At 33.1% G+C, this 24186-nt stretch overlaps 3 protein-coding genes across 6 annotated transcripts; all 3 read right to left on the bottom strand.

Moving 5' to 3' along the window:
* Window positions 1–1562: 1562 nt before the first annotated feature.
* Window positions 1563–7904, bottom strand: LOC102661280 (GTPase-activating protein MSB4). Of its 4 annotated transcripts, XR_005887833.1 has the most exons (8): window positions 7354–7904; window positions 6915–7260; window positions 5642–6794; window positions 4923–4981; window positions 4257–4323; window positions 4000–4110; window positions 2283–2990; window positions 1563–1906 (listed from the first exon to the last, which is right to left on the bottom strand). XR_005887833.1 is itself a non-coding variant. In XM_026125008.2 (7 exons), the coding sequence occupies exons 2-6, from the start codon at window positions 5657–5659 to the stop codon at window positions 2344–2346; spliced, it is 285 nt and encodes a 94-aa protein (XP_025980793.1). In that variant the 5' UTR covers window positions 5660–6794; window positions 6915–7904; the 3' UTR covers window positions 1563–1906; window positions 2283–2343. The 4 variants fall into 4 exon arrangements, 1 of the variants encoding a protein (XP_025980793.1); XR_005887832.1 differs by having other exon boundaries at window positions 6915–7904; XM_026125008.2 differs by having other exon boundaries at window positions 2283–2373; window positions 6915–7904.
* Window positions 7905–14861: 6957 nt separating this feature from the next.
* On the bottom strand, window positions 14862–17361 carry LOC100775492 (glutathione S-transferase L3-like). The gene is made up of 10 exons (NM_001317494.1): window positions 17345–17361; window positions 17171–17245; window positions 17006–17066; window positions 16648–16734; window positions 16319–16417; window positions 16121–16223; window positions 15942–16018; window positions 15337–15444; window positions 14975–15055; window positions 14862–14873 (listed from the first exon to the last, which is right to left on the bottom strand). Exons 1-10 carry the CDS (start codon window positions 17359–17361, stop codon window positions 14862–14864), a joined length of 720 nt encoding a protein of 239 aa, NP_001304423.1.
* Window positions 17362–18791: 1430 nt separating this feature from the next.
* GSTL3 (glutathione S-transferase L3) lies at window positions 18792–21542 on the bottom strand. Its single transcript, NM_001248217.1, has 10 exons — window positions 21496–21542; window positions 21311–21385; window positions 21140–21200; window positions 20835–20921; window positions 20478–20576; window positions 20273–20375; window positions 20107–20183; window positions 19496–19603; window positions 19161–19241; window positions 18792–19059 (listed from the first exon to the last, which is right to left on the bottom strand). The coding sequence occupies exons 1-10, from the start codon at window positions 21504–21506 to the stop codon at window positions 19048–19050; spliced, it is 714 nt and encodes a 237-aa protein (NP_001235146.1). The 5' UTR covers window positions 21507–21542; the 3' UTR covers window positions 18792–19047.
* Between the last annotated feature and the right edge of the window lie 2644 nt (window positions 21543–24186).

The raw sequence follows: 24186 nt of genomic DNA, 5'->3' as shown, positions 1-24186 counted from the left end.
TGTACAGAATTTCATGGTAACTTGTATACTGTTTTATGCCTCGCAATTGCTCATGAACACATTTTCATTACACAACACTTGAACATGAGTATCATTGCATTTGCATGTTGTAATAAACTTCGACTTTCCAAGGCTTATCAATAATATCATTTAAAATGCTGATACATTTTAAGCTTCCTTAAATCTCAGCGCTTAAAAATTAGATTGAACCTAAGAAGCACTAACCGTTGCAAGTTGCAAGGATATTTCACAAAAAAGAAAAGAAAAACTCTTGTAAGGATATCGGACACCGCAAGAACATAGATACAATGTTGGGAAGTGCGTGGCAAACGAAGTGCGTGGGACCTGAAACTCATTTAACGTGGAACCTGGCTCAATAACTGGTTTATAATTTGGGAAGCTAATCATTTTATTTATGGGATTTCGTTGGAGAGAAACCAAAGTGCTGAGGCATGATGACTTCTTTAAAGTTTAAAGTGTCATTCATTAATCTGTTAACACTAATATATTTATAATAATATATACATTATGAAGCACAAATTGTGACTATGATAACTAATGGCATGTTTGGACAATTATTCGGAACATACTTTTAAGATGCCGAGGATGTATTATTGGAGAAAAATATTCTTTATTCTTTTTTTCTGAAATATTTTTAAAAAGAATGTAACGTTTGATTTGATGAATGAAAAAATGATAGTGTTGGATAACCTAGGTTATCATACACTTAATCACACTTTTCATTTTGTTTTTATTAAATGAACATTTTGATTGTTATCTCACAATGTGGTTCGATCTCAATTTTTTCTCAGCCACTTTACACCCACGTCAACAAGTCCTACTTCCTACTCACTTTTTCAAATGAAAGAACCACTGATTACATCTGGTACTCAAAATAAGAGTTACTTATGCTCGGTAGCACGCATTACAATGTAGCACTTTAGACCTAGTGACAATTTTTTTTAATCTTGAAAAAATCCAAAGCCTTTTCAAAGGCTCACATTTTGATAATGTATATCATAATAAAGCTACAATATAATTTAAATAAATCAAATTGAAAACAATTTTGTAACAAGCAGGAATAGATCTAGTTTTATTAAAAGAAGACTATTTTACTGTACAAAAAAAGATGGCTATTTTATGACTCATCTAAAGAAAGAGGGTTGTTGCACTTCATATTATAGACATTAATTACAAGATCAACTCTGTGGAGATTTTATCGATTTCATAATTAGTTATTCATATGAATGTGTTTTATTACAATCTTAATTATTGATTTTGTAATCAATAATGGTTATCAATGCACTTTTTCCTGAGGTGTAGTTCTTTACTTTAGAAAAGCTAAAATGAGAGGATTACTTTTAGGAGAAACAAGTTGTGACAGCTACAAATGGAGGGTGAAAATTAAAAACTACCTGTCGCAATTTTATATTTTAGTCTGAACTGTTCATGTGTGTGGAAAGGAGGCACATGTTTGCACGCGTTAAACTATGGTAATGGCGCAGTTGTTCCGCCTCACTTTATTACAAAAATCAGATCAACACAATGTTTTTGCAAGATTGTTAGTGTCAAAGAAAGAATGTGCTTAACTTTAAATGTTGAAAGGTTACCAGCGAGTGTTAGTGTCAGAGACAGATTGTGCCTTCTACAGTTGATTGACCTATCAACATAAAAGATTCCTTACAATGGATTCCTCCCCTAACTTTATGACACAATTAACGTAGAAAATTGAGCAGTGATAGTCAGAAACAGTTAAGAACTTCTAAGTAGACAGGAAAGCACCGGGAAGGGTTCCAGTGGTAATGCTCTGCATGTTCTATCTATCTGTTTCTTGGTTATCAGATTCTTTTCTGGGAGAGCCATTGTCATGCAAACTTTCGCTAGATTCCTCAGCATTTGGTTTGCCCTGTTTCATAGGATGTGTAAGGGATAATCTCTACGAATAATATGCTGCTTATCAGCAGAAAAACAGTAAACCCCAACCATATGGATTATGGACATACTATACAATTTGGGAACACCTTCAAAGATCTATACCCCAAACTAGAAATAGACAACTTTTTTGCTTGAAACATGTAGATGTGAGTTCACATAGCCATGCACACCAAGATAACTTGTGCAGTAAATTTCAATTTCAATATCAAGAAATTGTTAGTTGGACTGGCATAACAACCAATGGTGAATTCTTTAGAATTCAATTTTGCAACCCATAATTGTAAATAACCAAATTGCATGTCCTCTGCATGAAAATTGGGACACAGAGAGGACAGAGAAGATTTTACCTTGTTTCTGTCACGCCAGCCAAGTCCAAAACTTAGCAGACCAATTTTCCGGGAGGGATTTTCAAACCTTGGGCTTTGTACACGACCAGTCCTACAAAAATAACTCCAATGAAATTGAGCAAACAGAATGTGGTTTCCAACAATAAAAGGATTTAGTATATATCATATATGCAACACGCTCCCTGTATTGACATTCCTTCCCCACAAATCCATGGAAATTAGGTTATGTCTAAGTCCAAGGATCCAGATGACAGAGCAGGCATTATTTACTGTCAAGTGAATGAGTATTAGCAGCCACAGTTTGTAGAATCATATATGAAATTTTGAAGGTTTCCCAGAATACTATAATATTAAGAACGATTAATCCTTTCAACATAATTTTTTATTTTGGAGTTACTTCCAGTTCAGCATTCGAGAAGTGCAAACAATGATATTTACTGAGAGAAGTGTTAGGAACACACTCTCTAACACATTCTTTCAAAAACATTTTTTCTAATTAATTAAAATTTTTAAAAACTACAAAATCATGAAAGAGAATCATTAAATATGATATGAGACCCACAATTTTTTTACAATAAGAGAGAGCGTGTTCAAAATAGTATATTAAAGAGTGAGTTCCTAGCAATTCTCTTACCCAGAGACTTCAAGCCATTCATTGAAGCCCCAGCTGCTTCATTGCTTTTCAGTTTCATGATTTCATCGAGGAACCTTAAAACCATTTAGGGCCACTATTTAAATTTTTCTTGCATTTCATAATTTACCAAGTACAACATAAAAAATATTTGACTTTGTTTTGCAATGCAACATGGGTACTTCAAAGAGGCTTTCATCTAGTTTTAAACCAGGAGAATTATCTAAAGTTGTTTTACTATGCTATCTGCTATCTGTCAAGGAAAAAATCTAAAAAATGGCCTTCTAATGAAGGAAATACTAAAGAAACACATACTCTGATACAAAAGATAATTAGTTCCATACAAGGCAAGCATTTTTACAACCTGACTTGACTATGGTGGAACAAGAAATCTAAACAATAGCACTGTTTGTACTAGTAAATCCCCTTCCCCCAATTTTATTCCATAACCACAATTTTGGTTAATCAATAACAGGAATTCAGAAAGACGAGACATGGTGAATTTAGGGTCTAAACTCTAAAACATGAGAAATTTTCAAATCTTCAATAATACAATTTTCTGATGCATAATATTCAATTCTATTTAAAAGGGGAAAATTCAGGAATATGAAAACAACAAATAAAAAACCCACTAAAGAGCCAGCATATGTCAGAAAATTATTCAATATCATCTTATTCTGATTTCTTTTCAATCTTTTAAGTGGAACTGAATCAAATGATATATCACAGACAGAGTCATAACATGACTGCAGCAATGACAAAAAATGAACTTAACCAATGAAGCAAATTATGACCAGCAGAAAATTATTCATGCTCATATTTCACATTAAGTGTCTGATTTCACATTGTAAAGCATGCTAGCACCTTTTACCACTATTAAGTTAACTTTAACCTGACTCGAGATAGGATAAGACAAAAGTCACATCTTGAAGGCATCAAATGGTATACTAAGGTGAATTTATAAGTGAAAGTAGTGTTTAATGGTAGTTAAATTTCAATATTCTTCACAAATATAGGCCTTTTTGCTGGGAGGGGGGAATGGAAGAGGGAACTGAATGTTGAGGTGCAGACTGCAGAGGAGACAACCTGTTCCTGGAGATGTGGTAGGGAATCCACTTCTGAATCAACATTGAGACTATTCCCATCAGTTTGGTAAAATCTTTCACGCATTAATTCCTCAAAAATAAGCTGGTCCACCTGACACATTAAAAGCTTCCATCATTGGCAAGGAAAATTACAAGTACCTTAATACTATAATTATCAAAAAGACATGTGACTCAGGAAACAGGATAAAGAATGTTTCCTTTTTTAAAAAGAAAAAAGGATAGAAAATTGATCATTACTTGGGATTCAATCATATCCTCAGTATAATAGCCTGCAAAATATTCATCAATAATGCCAGCAAATGCCCTGAGATATCCCAATAAAACATTAGATAATAAAAACCGAAGACATACCAAGTGTTTTTTTGTTAAACAATACAAAGATACAATCATATCTTTAAATAGACAGCATTTTTAAAAGATTGAGTTTACCTAATAATCAGTTACCAAAAGAAAAAAATCAATGAAAGTATATATGGACAAGTCGGGACAGATCTGTAGCGGCACACTTAATCCCACAGTTATGCAGACCAACTAGTATAGGCCCACATTTAAATGAGCTTGCATTTAACCAACCCACAATTAAAGATCAGCCCACATACCTACGAATCTTTTTTTCCCCTCTCAAAATACTAGATCTGTGGGCTGGTCAAAATGGTCTGTGGGCCTGTCCAAAAATATTATTTTTACTAAAACAGAAGATTTGTATATATACATGTGGGTAAATGGGTATGATTAAACAGGTTGATATGCAAACCCAGACCAAACCCATTCAACCGCATATATCACAAATCAATCTGCTTACATCTGCAATTAAACAAACCAAGATTTTGCCTAGCCCAAGCTATTGTATGCTGGAAAGAGGGACTGAGAAGGGGAAAATATTAGAAAGGTTTGCAAACCTACCAAAAGGCATTTTCTTCTGGCATAAGAAGTAGCAATAAACCAGCAAAGAAATTCATTGCCTGAATGAATTACAATAACAAAATTTAATGACAGAATATGATGATGACAACAGTAAAGGTTACCATTACCAACAGTGAAGAAATTGTTAGATACACTTAAATTTCACAATGTATGAATTGAATGCATGAGGACAATTGTTCCTCGGCTCTTTATTTATAATGTTGAGTATTAAATACAATGAGCAATCAAATCCCATGATTGCAGGGATTACATAATCTGAGAATAAATGTTAATCAGTAATATATCAAATACAGATCAATTATTAATAAATGCAGTTATATGGAAATCAAATCTTTAACACTCCCCCTCATGTTGGAGCATATAGGTCACATGCATCCAGCTTGGAACAAATGTAGGATATCCCTGGCCCTCTAAGAGACTTGGTAAAAATATCTGACAGTTGATCATTAGAGTTGACAAAGGCAGTGGTGACTTCTCTAGACACTATCTTCTCCCTCATAAAGTGACAGTCAATTTCAATGTGAGTAGTCCATTCATGGAAGACTGGATTAGATGCTATATGTAGTGTTGCTTGGTTGTCACAGATAAGTTTCATGGACCCAATTTTACAGAATTTGAGTTCACTAAGGAGTTGTTTCAACCAAACCAGCCCACACGTAGTAACAGACATAGATCGATATTAAGCCTCTGCACTATACCTGGCCACAGTATTTCATTTCTTACTCCTCCAAGAAATGAGATTCCACCAATTAGGATACAATATCCTGAGGTTGACATGCGATCACTCGTAGATCCAGCCCAATCAGCATCTGTATATGCAACGATATCAGTGTGACCTCTATTTTCATAAACTAACCCTTTTCCTAGAGACCCTTTTATATACCTCAATTACAGCATTCCAATGACTTGTGCAAGGAGAGTTAAGGAATTGACTTACAACACTGACTGCAAAGGATATATCAGGTCTAGTCTGGTGAGATAATTCAGCTTCCCAACTAGTCTTCGATATCTTCCTGGATCCGAGAAGGACTCTACCCCTTATCTGGTATAGGTTTGGTATTCGGATCCATGGGAGTGTCGACCGGCTTACAATTTTGCATCCCAGTGTCTTTTAGGATGTCGAGGGCATATTTCCTTTGGCAAATGGCAATACCATTGGGCTACTTCAATCCCAAGAAAGTATTTTAATTGACCCAAGTCTTTAGTTTGAAAGTGCTGAAACAAATGACTTTTAAGGTCTCGGATACCCCTGTGGTCATCTCTTGTAATAACAATATCATCTACATACACCACAAGATAAATGCACTGGTTAGTGGAGGAAAGTCTATAAAATACTATGTGATCGGACTCACCATGAGTCATGCCAAAACTCTGAAGGACGGAACCAAATCTGCCAAACCATGCTCTCGGACTTTGTGTGAGGCCATATAGGGGCTTTTCGTAACTTGCAAACAAATCCACTAGACTCCCCTTGAGCAACAAACTTGGGAGGTTGCGACTTCCTCAGCTAATTCTCCGTGTAGGAAATCATTCTTGATGTCCAATTGATAAAGGAGCCATTGACGCGTAGCTACCATCAACAGTAAGAGACGAACATAGGCTATCTTGGCGACCAAAGAGAAGGTGTCATTGTAGTCAAGTCCAAATATCTAAGTGAAGCCTTTGGCTACAAGGCATGCCTTCAACCGATCGATTTGTCCATCAGGTCGAACTTTAATAGTAAAGACCCAGTTGCAACCAACAAGAGATTTCCCTGGAGGTGGAGGGACAAGAGCCCATGTCTGATTAGATTCTAGAGCTTGCATTTCATCAATCATCACTCGATCGCCATCCTGAATGTGAAAGTTCATCCTGGACAGTTTTAGGAATAGAAAATGAGGAAAGGGAAGACAGAAAGGCATAATGGGAAGGTGAAAGACAATTAACTTAAGAAATTATGAATGGAATGGGGATTGCGAGTAGTACAGATACCTATCGCGATTGGTAAGTCAAAGTCGACCGCAACAGGGTGAATGATTGGAGCAGGAGATGATGCACTATTCTCTTCAATAAGGGGTTCTTCCACAGGTTGAGAACAAGGACAACGGAAGAGAAGAAACTGTCTGGTAAGGAATGACAGAGGGAATAGGCAATACCTGAGAGACAAACTCAGAGGAGATGGGCTAGTTGAAAGATAATGGTGTATCTTCGAAGAAGGTGACATCAACAAACATGTACAAATAGTTGTTGGTAAGAGAGTAACATGAATGACCTTTCTGAGTGCGTGAATAACCAAGAAAAATGCACTTAATAGCACGAGCTTTCAACTTATCAAGACCTGAATTGAGATCATGCACAAAACAAGTAGAGCCAAAAACATGAGGAAGAATATGAAACAAAGGCTCATAAGGAAATAGAATAAAGTGAGGACCTTTGTTACTAACAGAAGAAGAGGGCATTTTATTAATAAGATACCCGGCCATAAAAACTGCATCTCCAAAAATTTTAAAGGTGCATTTGAGTGGATTAGGAAGGTTCGTGCAATGTCAATAATATGTCGATGCTTGCGTTTGACAACACCATTTTGCAAAAAGAAGACTAATGAATCATTCCATGAGATGCCATAAAATTGCAAAAAGATTAAGAAAAGTACTATTTTGCATTGTTTGCGACCCTCTATCCCTCACATATATATACTAATAATAAAAGGAATAAGAAATTAGAATTAATTAAAAGTTTTTAAAACACATTTAAATACAAGTTTTTCAAAAGAATAAAAGACTCATATTCACTTTTCTAACATCATAATAAAACTTGTCCAAATAAATAATAAATCATCTCAATTCAAAACAAGATCATTCAAGACTTCATGCAATTAATATAGAAACCTATACCCCAATGTCACATCCTATCAGAGCATTCTATTCCCGTGTCCTCTAACATGAAGTTCTTCATAGTCATCCACCTAATCATCTGCTCCCACGAACACAAAGTAGTCATTAATAGTATAACACAGCCAGACAGCATTTTTTAAGGTTCTTCCAGCCTAAACCTGTTTTTCATTAAGTGTTCTGCCATGGTTCACAAAATTTGTTTAGCTTCTTATTTTGACAGTTATTTTTCCCCCATTGTGCTTTTTCATTTTCAAGAACAGTAGTCTTTTATCAAAAGAAAACACCAAATATAGTAAAGCATAAGTTTTAACGTTACACAAGAAATGGAAGGAGATTTGAAAATTAAAATTATGAGACAAATGAAATCCAAAAGAACTTTTTAGTTTTTCAGTACATTAACAACTATAAACACATTTTTTAGTCCTTGAAAGAAAACTTCCATCATCAGTAATATCTCATAATATGTAAAAGTGGATAATTAAGTACCTAAATGTTGAAGAAATTAGACTCAGCATTTATCTCTATGCAAATTAATTTTAATACAACAACAACAACAACAACGCCTTATCCCACTAGGTGGGGTCGGCTACATGGATCAACTTCCGCCATAATGTTCTATCAAGTACCATACTTCTATCCAAATCATTAAGTTCGAGATCCTTTTTGATAACCTCTCTTATAGTCTTTTTGGGTCTTCCTCTGCCTCAAATTGTTTGTCTTCTCTCCATCTGGTCTACTCTCCTCACTACAGAGTCTACCGGTCTTCTCTCTACATGCCCAAACCACCTAAGTCTATTTTCCACCATCTTCTCTACAATAGGCGCTACTCCAACCCTCTCTCTAATAGCTTCGTTTCTAATTTTATCCTGTCGAGTCTTACCACACATCCACCGCAACATCCTCATCTCCGCTACACCTACTTTATTCTCATGTTGGCTCTTGACCGCCCAATATTCTGTTCCGTACAAAATCGCCGGTCTTACCGCAGTCCGATAAAACTTTCCCTTTAGCTTGATCGGTACCTTTGCATCACATAACACCCCCGATGCTTTTCTCCATTTCATCCATCCTGCTTGAATGCGATGATTCACATCCCCTTCAATTTCCCCATCATCCTGTATTACAAACCCAAGATATTTAAACCGTGTGACTTGAGGGATAATATGGTCTCCTATTTTCACCTCTGAGTTAGAAACCCTCCTTCTTTTGTTGAACTTACATTCCATATACTCCGATTTGCTTCTGCTTAGGCGAAAGCCATGTTTTTCTAGAGCTCGTCTCCAAGTTTCCAACCTCTCATTCAACTCCTCCCTCGACTCTCCAAGGAGGACTATGTCATCTGCAAAAAGCATGCATCTCGGCGCTATCTCTTGGATTTGTTCCGTGAGGACATCCAGAATTAAGGTAAAAAGGTAGGGGCTAAGGGTTGACCCTTGATGTAAACCAATTGTGATGGGAAAATCGTCTGACTCTCCACCCTGTGTCCTAACACTAGTCGATATCCTATCATACATATCTTGGATAGCTCGAATATATGCAACCCTAACCCCTTTCTTCTCTAGAGCTTTCCACAAAATCTCTCTAGGCACTCTATCATACGCTTTCTCCAAGTCAATAAAAATCAAGTGCAAGTCTTGTTGGGCCATGCGATATTGCTCCATCACCCGCCGTAATAAATAAATCGCTTCCATGGTCGACCTTCCCGGCATGAAACCAAATTGATTCTCAGTAACTTGAGTCTCCTTTCTTAATCTCCGTTCGATCACTCTTTCCCATAATTTCATGGTATGACTCATGAGCTTGATTCCCCTATAATTTGCACAATTTTGTATATCCCCCTTGTTCTTATAGATTGGCACTAACGTGCTTCTCCTCCATTCCTCCGGCATGCGTTTTGACCTCATAATTTCGTTAAAGAGTTCGGTGAGCCACTCAAGACCTCTATCTCCAAGAGTTTTCCACACTTCAATAGGTATGTTGTCTGGCCCCACCGCCTTACCATTACTCATTCTTTTCAACGCTTCCTTTACTTCCTGTTTCTGAATCCGACGATAGTACTTATAGTTCCGGTCCTCTTCTCTTGTGTCTAGACTGCTAGAGTCATATCCATATCCATCATTAAATAAGTTGTGGAAATACGCCTTCCACCTTTCCTTGATATCTTTTTCATGCACTAAGACTTTGCCTTCTTCATCCTTAACACACTTTACTTGATCCAAATCTCTAGTCTTCCTCTCTCTACCCTTAGCAAGCCTATATATAGATCTTTCTCCGTCCCTGGTTCCTAGAGCTTGGTATAGTCCGTCAAAAGCTTGGGCTCTTGCCTCACTCACCGCCTTTTTGGTTTCATTTCTAGCTATCTTATACTTATCCCAAGTTTCAGAATTTCTACACCTAGACCACTCCTTGAAACACTCCTTTTTTACTCTAACTTTGCTCTGAACATTTTCATTCCACCACCACGATTCTTTACCCCTAGGTCCAAAACCTCTAGATTCACCAATTTTAATAATACATGAAATACTTATTCTCTATTTAAGTGAAAACATAGAAATGAACAAAAATATTTACACAGATTTTCGTTTACATCATCAATAACAGGAAATTTTAATAAAAGGGAAAGTGACCAAGTCCCAAATAGCCTCTGGAGATAATAACTTTGAATTTCCCAATGGCACCACATATTTCAGTTTATTTAACCCTTTGCATGGAAAATACTTATTTGGATAGGGATGGAAATTGTACGAGTGAGAAGTCCGATGAAGCTTGCATATGAGGAAGTAATAGCAATATTTTCCAAGCAAGAATCTTTTGAACTCCAAATCCAATTACCTCACAGTACCCAACCTCAGGGTTATGCCGAGCATATGCTAGTAGTAAACGCCTCAAGGAATTTCTTCCATTTTCATCCAAAGCAGGGTGACCTGGGAAAGTTCGTGGTAAGTCTTGAGAATGAGAAGTATGGTTTGGTCTAAGGAGAGAGCCAGTATGCAATATAAAGCATAAGATGCAGCACGTACAAATCAAAATAAAGTCCAAGGCGCATGCAGCTAATGACCTTCTCAATCTGCTTTTTCCATTTCCCAAATGCAGCAAATGAGACATCTTGCTCCTCACTTTCATCATGAGCTAACAGATCCTCATAAATCATAATATCCCTCCACCCGTAACAACAATATTGTAGTGTAGGCAAGTGAGCCTACTAGAATAGGCAAGAACTAAGATGGGCTATAGACTCTGATACCATATTAGATTTCAACTTAAAATCAATTGGCACCAAGTGAAGTTGTCCATCAAATATATAAGTTGCACCCCAAGAACTGAGGCAGGCGATCTGGGACTTCCTAACAAAGTTCAGGCAAGTCTTGATATAGTAAAGCAATTTCTACCCTTGAGCCATTGATACCATCATCTACAGGTTCAGATTCTTCTATAGATGGAAGATGGTCGTTAATTCCATTTATTTCCCCACCTTTCATTTTTTTCCCCTTCTTTACACGAGAACTAAATATTTCTTCAATGATAATAAGAGATGGCCTAATTTCAGCCCAGCATTGAACCTTACGAGTCTTTCTTTCTTCTAAATAGTGTTGTTCCTTTCCAGAGTTATTTCCTGTGGCACTATCAGAAATAAAATTCCTGCCACTTGAATCATCCCCTTCACTAACCCTCCCTAGACTAGTACCCTCTTTTATCTCAGTACCTCCAGAAGTCATCCTGTCACTTGAGTCACCTCCTTTGCTAACCCTATCTTGAATTGTCTCTTCTATTATCTCATTACCTTCAGCAGACTTCCCGACAACAATAGTCTCTTCCTCTAACTCAGAAAATTTCCTCCCACTTGCATCATCCCCATTACTTAGCCTATGCAGATTTCTCTCTTCTCTTGCCTCATTACTTTCAGGTTCAGCCTTCAATGTATCTTTATGTTCGTTCTCAGAAGTTGGTTCATATGATTCAGCTACCTGTTCAAGGAAGTCGCTCCATTTATTTGATCTTTCATCTTCCTCCTCCTAATACAATGAATATATCAGTTTGGGGATGATCATTAAATTGAATTTGTGCTACTTATTGTCAAAACCAGTTCTCAGAATTGCAAAGGATAACATCATTTATTTAGGCTTCATTTTTGCAGTATCAAAGGGCTAAAATGCAATGCTTTTGTTGTTTAGGATCATTGCTTCTTGAAATCATAAGGAAAGAAAATTAAAATGTTGCCTATAAATTCATTTATTTCTTATGTTAATGTCATACTGCACAAGGAACATCTAGACAATTATTAGAGGGTGAGCCTCATCGCAACAGTGAGCTTGTTGTCTTATATCCTAGAGGTCATGGTTCAAATCCTGAAAACAGTCTCTCTGCTTGTGGAGCTAAAACTATGTATGTGTACATCTACCCTCCAACAACCCACTAAGTGGGAGTCTCATGCACTGGGCTGCCCATGTTTAATCACATGTCTGCACACATTATGCATCTTTTTTGGACCAACAGAAAAAAAATTCAATAAGCTGCCTTAGATTAATCTCTTCAAAAACTATTTTTTCTCTCATAAAAGAGAAGACACTTGACATTAACTATTACCTATTGGAACAAGTATGCATTTAATGTTGTATGTTATTTATTCTCCATCTTCTTGTTGCAACTACTCCCTTTGTCACTTCAGGATTTTTAATTATTTAACTTTGAAAAATCAAGAACGCATTAATTACATTTTTTCAATAAGATCCCTTTTTTTTTTAATGAACCAAGGTTAGTTAACTTCACCCTAGAGCTTGCAATCCCATCTAGGTTGTCACCAATAAGATCCCTTATCTATTGATCACCCAAACGCTTAATTAATTTGCAATACACTGTAACTCTTTTAATAAAGGTATTTTAGTTTAAAAAGACTATTATGTCAAAGTAATTGGTGGAATTGATAATTTTGTTAAGATATGCATCATACTTTAGAGGACAAATAATTTGAAATGGAAGGAGCAATAATTACTGGATGATTAACTCAAAAATCATCAGTCACAGCCAAAGGTTTGTCATTCTTTACTATTTATTACTACTAGTATTTAACAAAAGCACTCGTGGGGAAGGGGAAACTCCTATCATTATTTACCCAATAGAGGAACTATGTCCTTTGAATAATGACGAACCTTAAAGTGCTGCTATTTTACTACACTGATCATGGGCAAATGATACATTTATTATATCCCAAAAAAATGTGTTCATGCATGTGTATTTGAATATGGGATTGAAACATTAAATTATATATTGTAATGAAGATTTAAATTAACATCGACTTACAAATTTAATTATATATTATCATGTGTTAAAAGTATTGTTTTTTATAATAATTTTTTAATTTCCAAAAGTGATCTTTAATTGATTAGTATTGAAAAAAAATTAGACCAATAATATATAAAATTAAATTTTATAAAAAAAAACAATAAGAAGCATATTTAACACATTTGTTAAAGAAAAAATAAAATATTTTACCTAATAAATTTATATCGAAATATAAAAATGATTTAAATTCAATATATATTAAATAATTTGAAATATTTAATATATTACATTTACTGCTCATTAATTCGTTCTTTCAAATTTTTAAATATGTCTTTAATTATGTATTAAAAAAATAGACATGAATTTGTAAAAAAAAAATACAATTAAGCATAAATTATCATTTATAACTAGTTATTATAAAAATTAACAAAATTTATTATTTATAGGAGATTATAATTAGATGATTCATCATTGTATAAAAAATATTAATTATCAAGTGTGTGTTATTTATTTTTATTTTCTCTATTTATTATTGAAAATATATTATACGAATTAGAAAATAAAAGACATAACGTAGGTATATTAATCCCTAAAAAAAAATTATATTAACTTTAACTTACGTTAACTTATGTTTTAACGGAAAGATCAAACAAACACTAAATAAAAACTCATCAACGACTTTAATAAAACTCTAGAGACACAAGTCAATTCAAGATATACATATCGATTTAATAGGTTTCATTTTATCGGCCATCCACGGGTTATTTCTGTCGTATTATAATGTATTATTTTCTACCTTGTACCAAATAAACATCAATCATGACCCGTCATAATCATGATAAGTTTTTTTAGTTGAATAATTGTTCTGAGGATCAACTTAAATGATATTCCATGATTAAATATGTTGTGATAATTACGCCAAATTAAGTTATATCCCAAGATTAAATATGTTATGAGAAAAAAGAAATATTGGGTAAATTTTATTAAACATCATGAAAAAGGTCTTCTGTCTTGAAAAATAAGCATAATTATATTTTTGTCCCTATAACTCAGGATAAATTTGATTTTAGTCTCCTAAATGTATAAAAAAATCATTCTAATCCCTTAATTATTTTTTTTTAAAAAAGATACAATTTTAATTCCTAAAGACTAAATTTAAGGGACTAAAATGATTTTTTTTCAAAACCGTTTAGTTCCTTAAAACTAAATTTAAAGGACTAAAATTATTATTTATTTATTAAATTTGAGAGACTATAGTATGTTCTTTTTAATTTTAAGGGATCAAAATTGAATTCACCCCAAATTTCAGGTACTAAAAGCATACTTAATTATGTTTAAAATTTTTAACAAATTCTGGGTCAATCCTCTGGAAGAAAGTACAGTCTCCTCGTTTCCATGGCCTAGATGTACCAGAAAAGTTCCCGTCTTCTGCAGTTAAGCCTATTAATAATTAGAAAATGCTTTCAGCACAACGTTTTTTTCACAACCATGTATAATTTCCATGCAATAAACCTTTGCTGACATGTATGAGGTCAGGGACACTTGAGAGATATCAAAGCTAAATACTAACATAGTACTGGTAGGATAACTATACCATAATGATCAGCGATCACAAGCTAGTACATAAACATTATAATGTCATCCAAAAAAGCAAGCTGAAAAGTGAACATAATTATTTGACTGAAGAGATGCATCCCATGAATGCAAAGGACGTTTTGTTGCCACAGTCTATATATCTTAGAGGAAGCCTGCAACAATCCAAGGATCACTGTTGAGACTGCAGAGTAGAAATGCAAAGAGATTATAGTAAGAAACCAATCACAGTTAAGTTCAAAATCAATAGTTAATTTAGTAAGAAATTCACAATATATTTGGTACCAGTAAACGTTTCTTGTATTTATCAGCGATTTCTTGAGGATCGTTTTTTGTCTGTGTATAAGCATCAATCTTGTTCACCTCCTGTAAAAGAAACATATTCATTCCCAAATGAATCTCTTTCGTAACTAGTATGTCTGAAGGGGTTGGTTAGGCTTCTTATCAAAGGCATGAGATTGAGGGTCAAGTTCAAATGGAACATTCTGTCAACACTTGCGAAGCAAATGGAGATTCCATTCTGTCAACACTTGCGAAGCAAATGGAGAAATTTGCTTATGATGATTATATGGTGAATTCATCATATAAACAAGGCACAATTTCCACAACCAATGGAAGAAATTTTACAACAAATGATGCTAGTGTACCTCAATCCATGCTGCAAGTTTAGGCCTTCCTTCTGCGATGTCTTGTTTGAACAGCTCGGCAAAGACAATTTGATATCTTTCAATAAATGGAATATAGGCAATATCCACCTGATACTCACAAGCATTTACAAATTATATGAAAGAAAAAGGTTTTGTCATTGATATTATCAGATACTATACTAGTATTCTACTTTTGGATCAAATCTGACCACTTTATTTTATCATGTTGAAATTTTTGGGTTTTAGACAGAGGGAGGAAGAGATATAAAAAGATAATCAAATTCTGAATTAATGTTAACTATGATATATTACAACATATTAATTTGATATATTCATAAATTTATAGCACTAACTCTTGTTTATACTAATCATAATCCTAGTTAATTAGGAAAATATATAAATGATGACAAGGAAATGAAATATGGTAACTAATTCTCAAAAATAATGAAATACAAATGCTAGAGGATAATATAAGATATGATAAGATATTTCCATATATCCTTACACATTAGATGCATCACGACAAGAATTAGTAATCAGCCTGAAAGGCAGCAAATTTAAAAGGAAAACGAAAATCGAAGATCATTGAATTGATTTCAACTTACCAAACTGAATTGACCAAGCAAGAATGGCCCATCATCAAATTTACCAAGAGCATTCTCCAAGTATTCAAAAGAAGGACCTAATTTAAATTACCATTTTAGTTTTAAGGACCATTTATTATTTGAAAACAAAAAATAAAAACTTTCTTCTATGTACAAACTCAAATTAATATGCGGCTTACTGGCTTGCTGTACAGGATCTCCTTTCAATGAAGAGTTCAGGTCTTTGTTGAATGTATCAACATGGGATATCAAGTGCTCACCAAACTCTTTCTTGGCAGGATCCTAAAATCATTTCTACTTAACATCATTAGTTCATTCGATCTATTGAAAAGAGATGAGGGGCCATGACTGGAAAAAAGAGAATGTGCAGTTCTTACACTGGGAACCAAAGGTGTCCCTTCAAAGTTGACATCTACATATTTGATCAAATCAAGACTTTCTCCCAATACCTTGCCATTGTGCTCCAAGGATGGCACCTATATATATGTTTTAGGAGAACAAAACAAGATATCAACTGGCTGAATAAAAAATTCACTAAAATTGGATTAGTGGGAGATTTGAACACTATGTATGAGATTCTAAATTCAAATCTCATTGTGGCATTGTAAAAAAAAAAACTGTCTGAATCAAATCAGCTCAGTCAACATACCAATCAAATTAGCAAAGAAGCCAGCAATTTTTTATCCTCAATTGCCAAGTTACTCACCTTATTTTCAGGGTAGACTTTCTCCTTATACCAAGCTGGCCTGTCTTGAAGATCAATAGGGACCAATTTGATCTTGTCTTGAAGCCCCTGTAGTTTTAATTACCAATTCGAGAAACAACAGTGACAGAAAAAAGATTATATAAGAGTAAATAGTTTATCTACGTCATGTGACTACTTTTAAAGTCATTCTAACCAAAAAAATTATTGGCTGACAATTGTTTTTACACTGATAGTGCATAAAATTTAAACTTGGAAAATAATAAGAAATCACAAGAAGCAGACACTTAAGACTTGGCAAATAAAAAAAGTAAAAATTGACATTATATCCAAAACAAGGAGGACAGAATGAAGAAACAACCTTGTAGTTCCTAGTTATCCATACTCGTTGTGCATAGGGACAGGAATAACTGATGTACAACCTAAGTAAATAGTAAATAGTAAAAAAATAAGGTCATGGGCATGTGAAAATTGAAGCAAAACCATAGAAAAGGAGGTGAATTTTGGAGTGTGGAAAGGAATTAACCTGGTGGTGCCATCAAAAAGAGGTGGTGGGTCGGAAGTGGACGTTAATGGAGGAGGACGAACTGCTTGCAAGCCACTATGTTAGTTACAAAGAAAGAGCATTAGAGAAGAGGATAGGGTTGGAATTAAAAAGTAACAGAGACAGTAGAATTTAGAAAATGAAGAATTTTAATACAGAGTTGCCATTAACATTGTTCTTCACAGAATCTGAAGGATGGATGGACAGAATCAGAATAGTGTCTAAAGTTCAAGCGAGTTTGGCTTTTCTATAAGAAATATGGAACATACACATAAATTCTTTTCTATCTCACATTCATCTTATTTCTTTTTTCATATTTCTCTCTTTTATTTCTCATCAAATCATTTATCACACTGTCACTTAATAATTTCTTTTTTCTTTCTTACTGTCTCTCTGTTTTTACTTTTTACACCCATATATCTAAAAAATGAGGTGTATATAAACTTCATGGTTCATACAGTGTCAGCTATAACATCAACTTGCATTTCACTATTTGAGAATTTGAAATATTAATTTTGTAATTTCTTTAAAATTTTATTCAACTTTAATCTCTAAAAGTTATATTTAAAAAATACATAGATTTAAGTTAATACAAGAACAATTTTTTAAAAATAAATGGATTAAAATAAACAAGTTTTTTAAGGTATAAAATACAAAAATAATGATATTTTCATAGACTAATAACTTATTTAAACTAAATTTTATATTTATAGAATTAAATAGTTACAAAATTTATTTTTACATAAATAAATATTTGTAAAAAAAGTATTTTATCATTTTTTGTTTATACATTTTTTAAAAAGTTAAATAAAACAATTTTTTATATTTATTCATAAAATATATATTCTTGAACATAAAAGTCATATATTAGAGTGTGTAACTTTGGCTTTGTTGCCAAATATTTTACACACACGAAAGCAAAATTTATTATTAAAAAAAAGCTCTCATGTAAATTTATAAATATTTCATTTAAAATACTAATAATAATATAGTATGTAATGCATTCTTTTTTAGATTGATTGATTCATGTACTATCACTATCTATATGTATATTTGGTATTCCGTTTTCCATACACATTCAATGAGAAAACCACGTCAAAATTTAAAAAAGAGGCAAAACTAGCGCTAAAATGCTTTATGTAATAAACAAAAAGTTTCATTTAACAACTCAAAAACTTGAATTACAAAGTTTCAATTAAAAGAGGGATTTAACGGTTAATTTACTATTTTGTGTTAAAAATAAACATAATAATTACTATTCATTTAAAAAATTACTAAAAAGACAATTATTTTCTCACAAGTTTATTCTTTGGTGCATTCTCATTAGTCCCTAATTCCCTATAGTTAGTCTTTGAATTTGAAATTTGAAAAATGATAAGTAAATCCTTGAAATTGAAGCATTGTGTATTTGGTCCTATAAAATCTTTCACACATTTATATAGTAAAAATATTAGTGAAGCAATGCTCTTCAGTCGTAATTAATTAACTAATATTAAAATTTGCGAGGTGATATATTGTTAACCATGCATAATTTTCATGCAATAAACCTTTGCTGACAGGTCACGGACACTTGAGATATCATAGCTTAGTACGTGATATAACATAGTTCAAATAGGATAATAATACCATATTGGTCATTATATCATATTGATCAGTGATCACAAACTGGTACATAAACATTATTATGACATCAAACAAACAAGCTGAAAAATGAACGTGATTATGACTTCAAACTATCCTGCAACTCTGGCAGATAAACACAACCGACATTTGACTGCAGATGCATCCCATCCCGTGAATGAAAGGACGCTATATGGGCAGAGTCTACATTTTAGAGGAAGCCTGCAGCAATACAACGTTCACTGTTGAGGCTGCAGAGTAGAAATGCAAAGGAAGTAGCAAAGAGATTAGCAAGAAACCAATCACAAATTCTTCAAAATCAATAGTTGAGGGATTCATAGTATATTAGTACCAGGAAGCGTTTCTTGAAAAGATCAACGATCTCCTGAGGATCGACTCTAGTCTCGGTATAAGCATTTAGCTTATTCAACTCCTGTAAAACAAACATTTTCATTCACAAATGAAGATCTCTTCTTTGTAATCAGTATGTCTGAAGGGTTAGTAGTTAGGGTTCCTATCAAAGGCATGAGATTGAGGGCCAAGTTCAAATGGAACAACCTGTTAGAACTTTTGAAGCAAATGGAGAAATTTGCTTAATGTTCAGATTGATGATTATGATGAATATCATCATCATATAAATTAAGTGCAATTTCCAAAGAAATTTTAACACAACTGATGTTAGTGTACCTCAAACCATGTTGCAAGTTTAGGCCTTCCTTCTGTGATGTCATGTTTGAACACCTCAGCAAAGACAATTTGGAATCTTTCAACAAATGGAATATAAGCAATATCCACCTGATCATCACAATTCACAAGCATTTACAAATTGTATGAAAGAAAAGCTATAGACATTGATATTATCAGATACGATACCAGTATATACTACTTTTGGATCAAATCATGACAACTTTTAAAATTTTGGGTTTTAGATAGATGGAGGAAGAGATATAAAAGATAACGAAATACTAAACTGATATTAACTAAGATTTATTACGACATATCAATATATTCGATAATTTGATATATTCATAAAACCTACAGTACCAGCCCTTATTTATACCAATCATAATCCAGGCTAAGTAAGAAAACAAATCCTGATAAGATAAAGAAATATGGTAATGAATTCTAAGAAATAAACAGGAAATGTGAAAACTAATCTTAAAGGATAATGTGTGACATGATAAGGTAATGAATTCTAATTCGTCAGATGCATCACGACAAGCATTAGTAATCAGCCTGAAAGCCAGCGAATTTAAAAGGAAAACAATTTTTTTGAAGACCATTAAATTTTAACTTACCAAACTGAATTGGCCAAGCAAGAATGGCCCATCATCAAATTTACCAAGAGCATTCTCCAAGTATTCAAAAGCGGGACCTGATTTAAATTACCATTTTAAGAACCATTTTGCATTTGAAAAGACAAAAAACCTTTCCTCTATTTACAAACTTAAATATCTTGCTTACTGGCTTGCTGTACAGCATCCCCTTTCAATGAAACGAACAGGTCTTTGCTGAATGTATCAACATGGGATATCAATTGCTCACCGAACTCTTTCTTGGCAGGATCCTAATAAAAATTCAACTTTAACATCATTAATTCATCCAACAATTGAAAAGAAATAAAAAGCCATGAAGGGAGAAAAGAGAATGTGCAGTTCTTAGCTCATACACTGGGAAACAAAGGTGTCCCTTCAAAGTTTGCATCTACATATTTGATCAAATCAAGACTTTCTCCCAACACCTTGCCATTGTGCTCCAAGGATGGCACCTATATACATATATTTTAAGGGAACAAAGTCACTTATCAACTGGCTGAATCAAATTATCTCAGTCAAGTCAACGCAGCAAAGTAGCAACCAATTTAGTGCATACTCGGATTAAAATTGGGAGAGCTCAAAATTACTTTTACTTTGGAAGCAACAATAATATTTTCCTTCTTCATTTGATGGATTGGAATTCATAAAAGTACTTTCTAAACTTTAATCCAAACATAGCCTTTTTACCCTTTGTTGCCTAAGTCACTAACCTTATTTTCAGGGTAGACTTTCTCCTTATACCAAGCTGGCCTGTCTTGAAGGTTAATAGGGACCAAATTGATCTTATCTTGTAGCCCCTGTAGTTTCAATTAACAACATGAGAAATAACAGTGACAGAAAGAATAAATTAATAAGAAAACAAACAGACATTTAGGACTAACAATAATAATAAAAAAGACAATAACATAATATTTAACATCATAACTAAAAAGCAAGGCGAATAAAATAAAGAGATGGAAATTGGAATCAAATAAATGAATAGATTATTCTAGAACGAGGACAGCGAAGAAACAACCTTGTAGTTCCTAGCGATCCACACACGTTGTGCATAGGGGCAAGAATAACTGATGTACAACCTAAATAAATAAATAGTAAAAAAATAAGAACATGGGCCTGTGAAAAGTTGAAAATTGAAGCAAAAGCATGGAAAAAGGAGGCGAATTTTGGAATGTGGGAAGGGATTAACCTGGTGGTGCCATCGAAAAGAGGAGGTGGGTCGGAGATGGAAGTTAATGGAGGGGGAAGAACTGGTCGCACGCCACTGTGTCAGTTACAAAGAGAGAGTGTCAGAGAAGAGGAAAGTGTTGGAATAATAATAAAAAAAAGTAACAGAGACAGAGTAGAAGTGAGAAAATGAAGAATTTTTCATACAGAGATGCCATTGAGGTTGATCTTCACTGAATATTTTTAAGATTTGGATGGACAGAATCAGAATGGTCTAAGCTCAAGCAAGTTTGGCCCTTTTATAGGCCATGTCCCATCGTCAGCCATGACATAACTTTCCATTTCAGAAAATTTTCTGGAAATAATTGGTTCATGGTATTAAATTTTTAAATTTCTCTGGAATATAATTAGTATGTATTTGATATTATAAAAAAATTATATACTACTAGATTACTGTACATGATAATTTTATTAATTTTTATAATAATTATCTTTTAAAATATTGCATAATAAGATTTTGATCAGTTAACAATATAATTTTTTTATATTAGCAGTATTTGAAAGTTAAATTTATTTAATTTAATTTTAATCTCTAAAATTATAAAATTTACATGATTTTAAGGTGATGAAATACATTGTTTTTGTTAAATATAGGAATTAAATTAAATAACATTTTTATAATTATTCACAGAAAAAATATATTGTTAAGCATAAAAGTCATGCATTAGAGTGTGTAACCTTGACTTTGTTGCGAAAAAATAATTATTATTAAAGAAAAATACTAATAGTGTAGTATTTGATTCATTCATTTTAAGATACTTTTTTATTGATACGGGTATAAATTCATATTACTTTCTATGTAACAAACAAAATGTTTCACGTGACAATTATTCAATATAAAACCAAACAGGCTCACTTTAGCGTTCAGGGCAGAGGAACGTGATCTACATACAAGCAAAAGGTCACAAACCAATTGAGAAAATGAAGAATTTTCGTACATAATTGCTTGGAAGAATCTGAATCGAAATCCTGTCTACATTCAAGCAAGTTAACCTTTTTAGAGCAATTTTAAATTAGCTGCTTAAAGGAGCTATATCTTGGTCAATATTACCTTATTAAAATCGGTTATTAGTTTGTACTTTGTAGTTAGCATAAAGTTAAGGAGCTATATCTTAGTCAATTACATTATTTAAGTGGGTTATTGATCCTGAGAAATTTGTCTTGATCATTTGTTATAAGAAGTCTTTAAATTATTTTTTTGGGTTTTCTTTCTCTCACAGGGATGAGAAAGATCACTAGTCAAAATTGTCTCCCATTCACTACGTAATTTTGTACAGAATGCAAAAAATCATTAATTAAGTGGAAATATATTAATTAATTAAGTGGAAAGGAGTTAAAGTTAATATCACGAATTAAATTAATTAAGAATTTTAACTCTTGTGAAGTGACTAAAGAGAGAAGTTCTACATATAGGACTATTAAGTACACAAGTTAATAAGCAAAAAGCAGTTGTTGTTTTTCTTTTCTTTTCTTTTTTTATTGTAGTTTGGAGTCGCTTATTATCACCGATGAAAATGATCCTAGTCTTGCATTTTCCATCATCACTCATAAGCGATGACGATAGTTTTGCCTTGCTACTTGCCCTAGAGGAGAATAATAGAACTTTGAAAGAGATGAGAAGAAAACTTTTTGTTGCTAAATTTTCACTTGTTTACCTAACAAAAACAGATACTAGAATCTTCTATTAAACAAAAATAAGAAACATTTTTATTCATTAAAATAATGGAAACACATTTTTCCACACATTATTTTTGTGAGTTTTTGTAAATCTATAAAAATGAAAAGTTTTAAAAAGAAAAAATATTTTAATTGAAAATTTAGGACTTGTTTGTAAATTTTTTACCTCAATAATAAAAAAATTTAAAATTACCCAAATAATACAACCCTCAAATGATTTATTCAAATGATACAATTACAGTTCACAGTATGAAATCGATTCCTCCCAAACCGATTTCATATCATCTCTTTTTTTCACGTTAACAAATTGTCTTTTCAAGAATCGATTTCTTAATATGATTTTTTTAAAATTGATTGTTTTTTGTTTTTAATTGTTTTTGTTTTGTAAATATTTTTTATGTCTAAAAAGAATTTTAAGTTAACATGAATTAGTATAGAATTACAAACAATACAACAATTTGTTTTTAATGTTGTTGACTTAGCTTTCAACACGAAAAGGACATTTTATTTTTTGAATAACTTGGGTTACGACACATGCAATAATTTTTTGGCAGACTTGATTATCTCACATCCATTTTGGTGTATACAAGACGATATTAGATGACCTTTAGAATTTCTTAACATTTTTTGGTTGAGGCAAATTGGTGGTTCGTGACACGATAACCAAAACTCTTCATTGCACAATTCGTCAAGCAATCCTATATACACATTTGAGACACTTTTCAACGTGTACATAGGATCTATGTAAGCCTTATACTCATGATAAGCTTGCTTACAAACACTAACGACATGCATACAAGGCAAATATGCCTTTTGCAATTTATCACAATCCCACCACCTTTGATATAACCTAACTGTGAAATTTCCAACTGGTTGCACCTCTCTTAGGTTAATTGTCTCTTGCACTAAGAACCATGTATTGCAACGAGCGAACTCAAGAACATAGTGAGGGTTGTCCTTTCTTTGTGCGTCTTCCATAGTCTCATTTAGTATTTTTGTATAAACATGGTCAGATCTAATCATTGTTGCGACTTCTCTTCCTCTTTGGTTGAATAAGTTATTACACCTTTGATTAGTCGAATTGACCTACGCACTTATTGGAAGATTTCTTATTTTCTTGAGTACTGAGTTGATTGACTCAACAAGATTGGTTGTCATGTA

Source organism: Glycine max, chromosome 13 (genome assembly GCF_000004515.6).
Source record: "Glycine max cultivar Williams 82 chromosome 13, Glycine_max_v4.0, whole genome shotgun sequence".
NCBI lineage: Eukaryota > Viridiplantae > Streptophyta > Magnoliopsida > Fabales > Fabaceae > Glycine > Glycine max.
This window is presented reverse-complemented; position numbering and strand designations above follow the sequence as displayed.

Bases quoted from the DNA above. Each gene is read 5' to 3' on its own strand.
- LOC102661280 (XM_026125008.2), bottom strand. The intron at 4,324-4,922 runs GTAGGTTTGCAA...GGGATATCTCAG, and splicing joins CCAGAAGAAAATGCCTTTTG to GGCATTTGCTGGCATTATTG. The intron at 4,111-4,256 runs GTAATGATCAAT...TTAATGTGTCAG, and splicing joins AGGATATGATTGAATCCCAA to GTGGACCAGCTTATTTTTGA.
- LOC100775492 (NM_001317494.1), bottom strand. The intron at 16,735-17,005 runs GTTGTTTCTTCA...TTAAAACTACAG, and splicing joins GGATAACTAGGAACTACAAG to GGGCTTCAAGACAAGATCAA. The intron at 16,019-16,120 runs GTAAGCCGCATA...AATTTAAATTAG, and splicing joins AGATCCTGTACAGCAAGCCA to GTCCTTCTTTTGAATACTTG.
- GSTL3 (NM_001248217.1), bottom strand. The intron at 20,184-20,272 runs GTAAGCAAGATA...AATTTAAATCAG, and splicing joins GGATGCTGTACAGCAAGCCA to GTCCCGCTTTTGAATACTTG. The intron at 19,604-20,106 runs GTAAGTTAAAAT...TGTGATGATCAG, and splicing joins TGCTTGGCCAATTCAGTTTG to GTGGATATTGCTTATATTCC.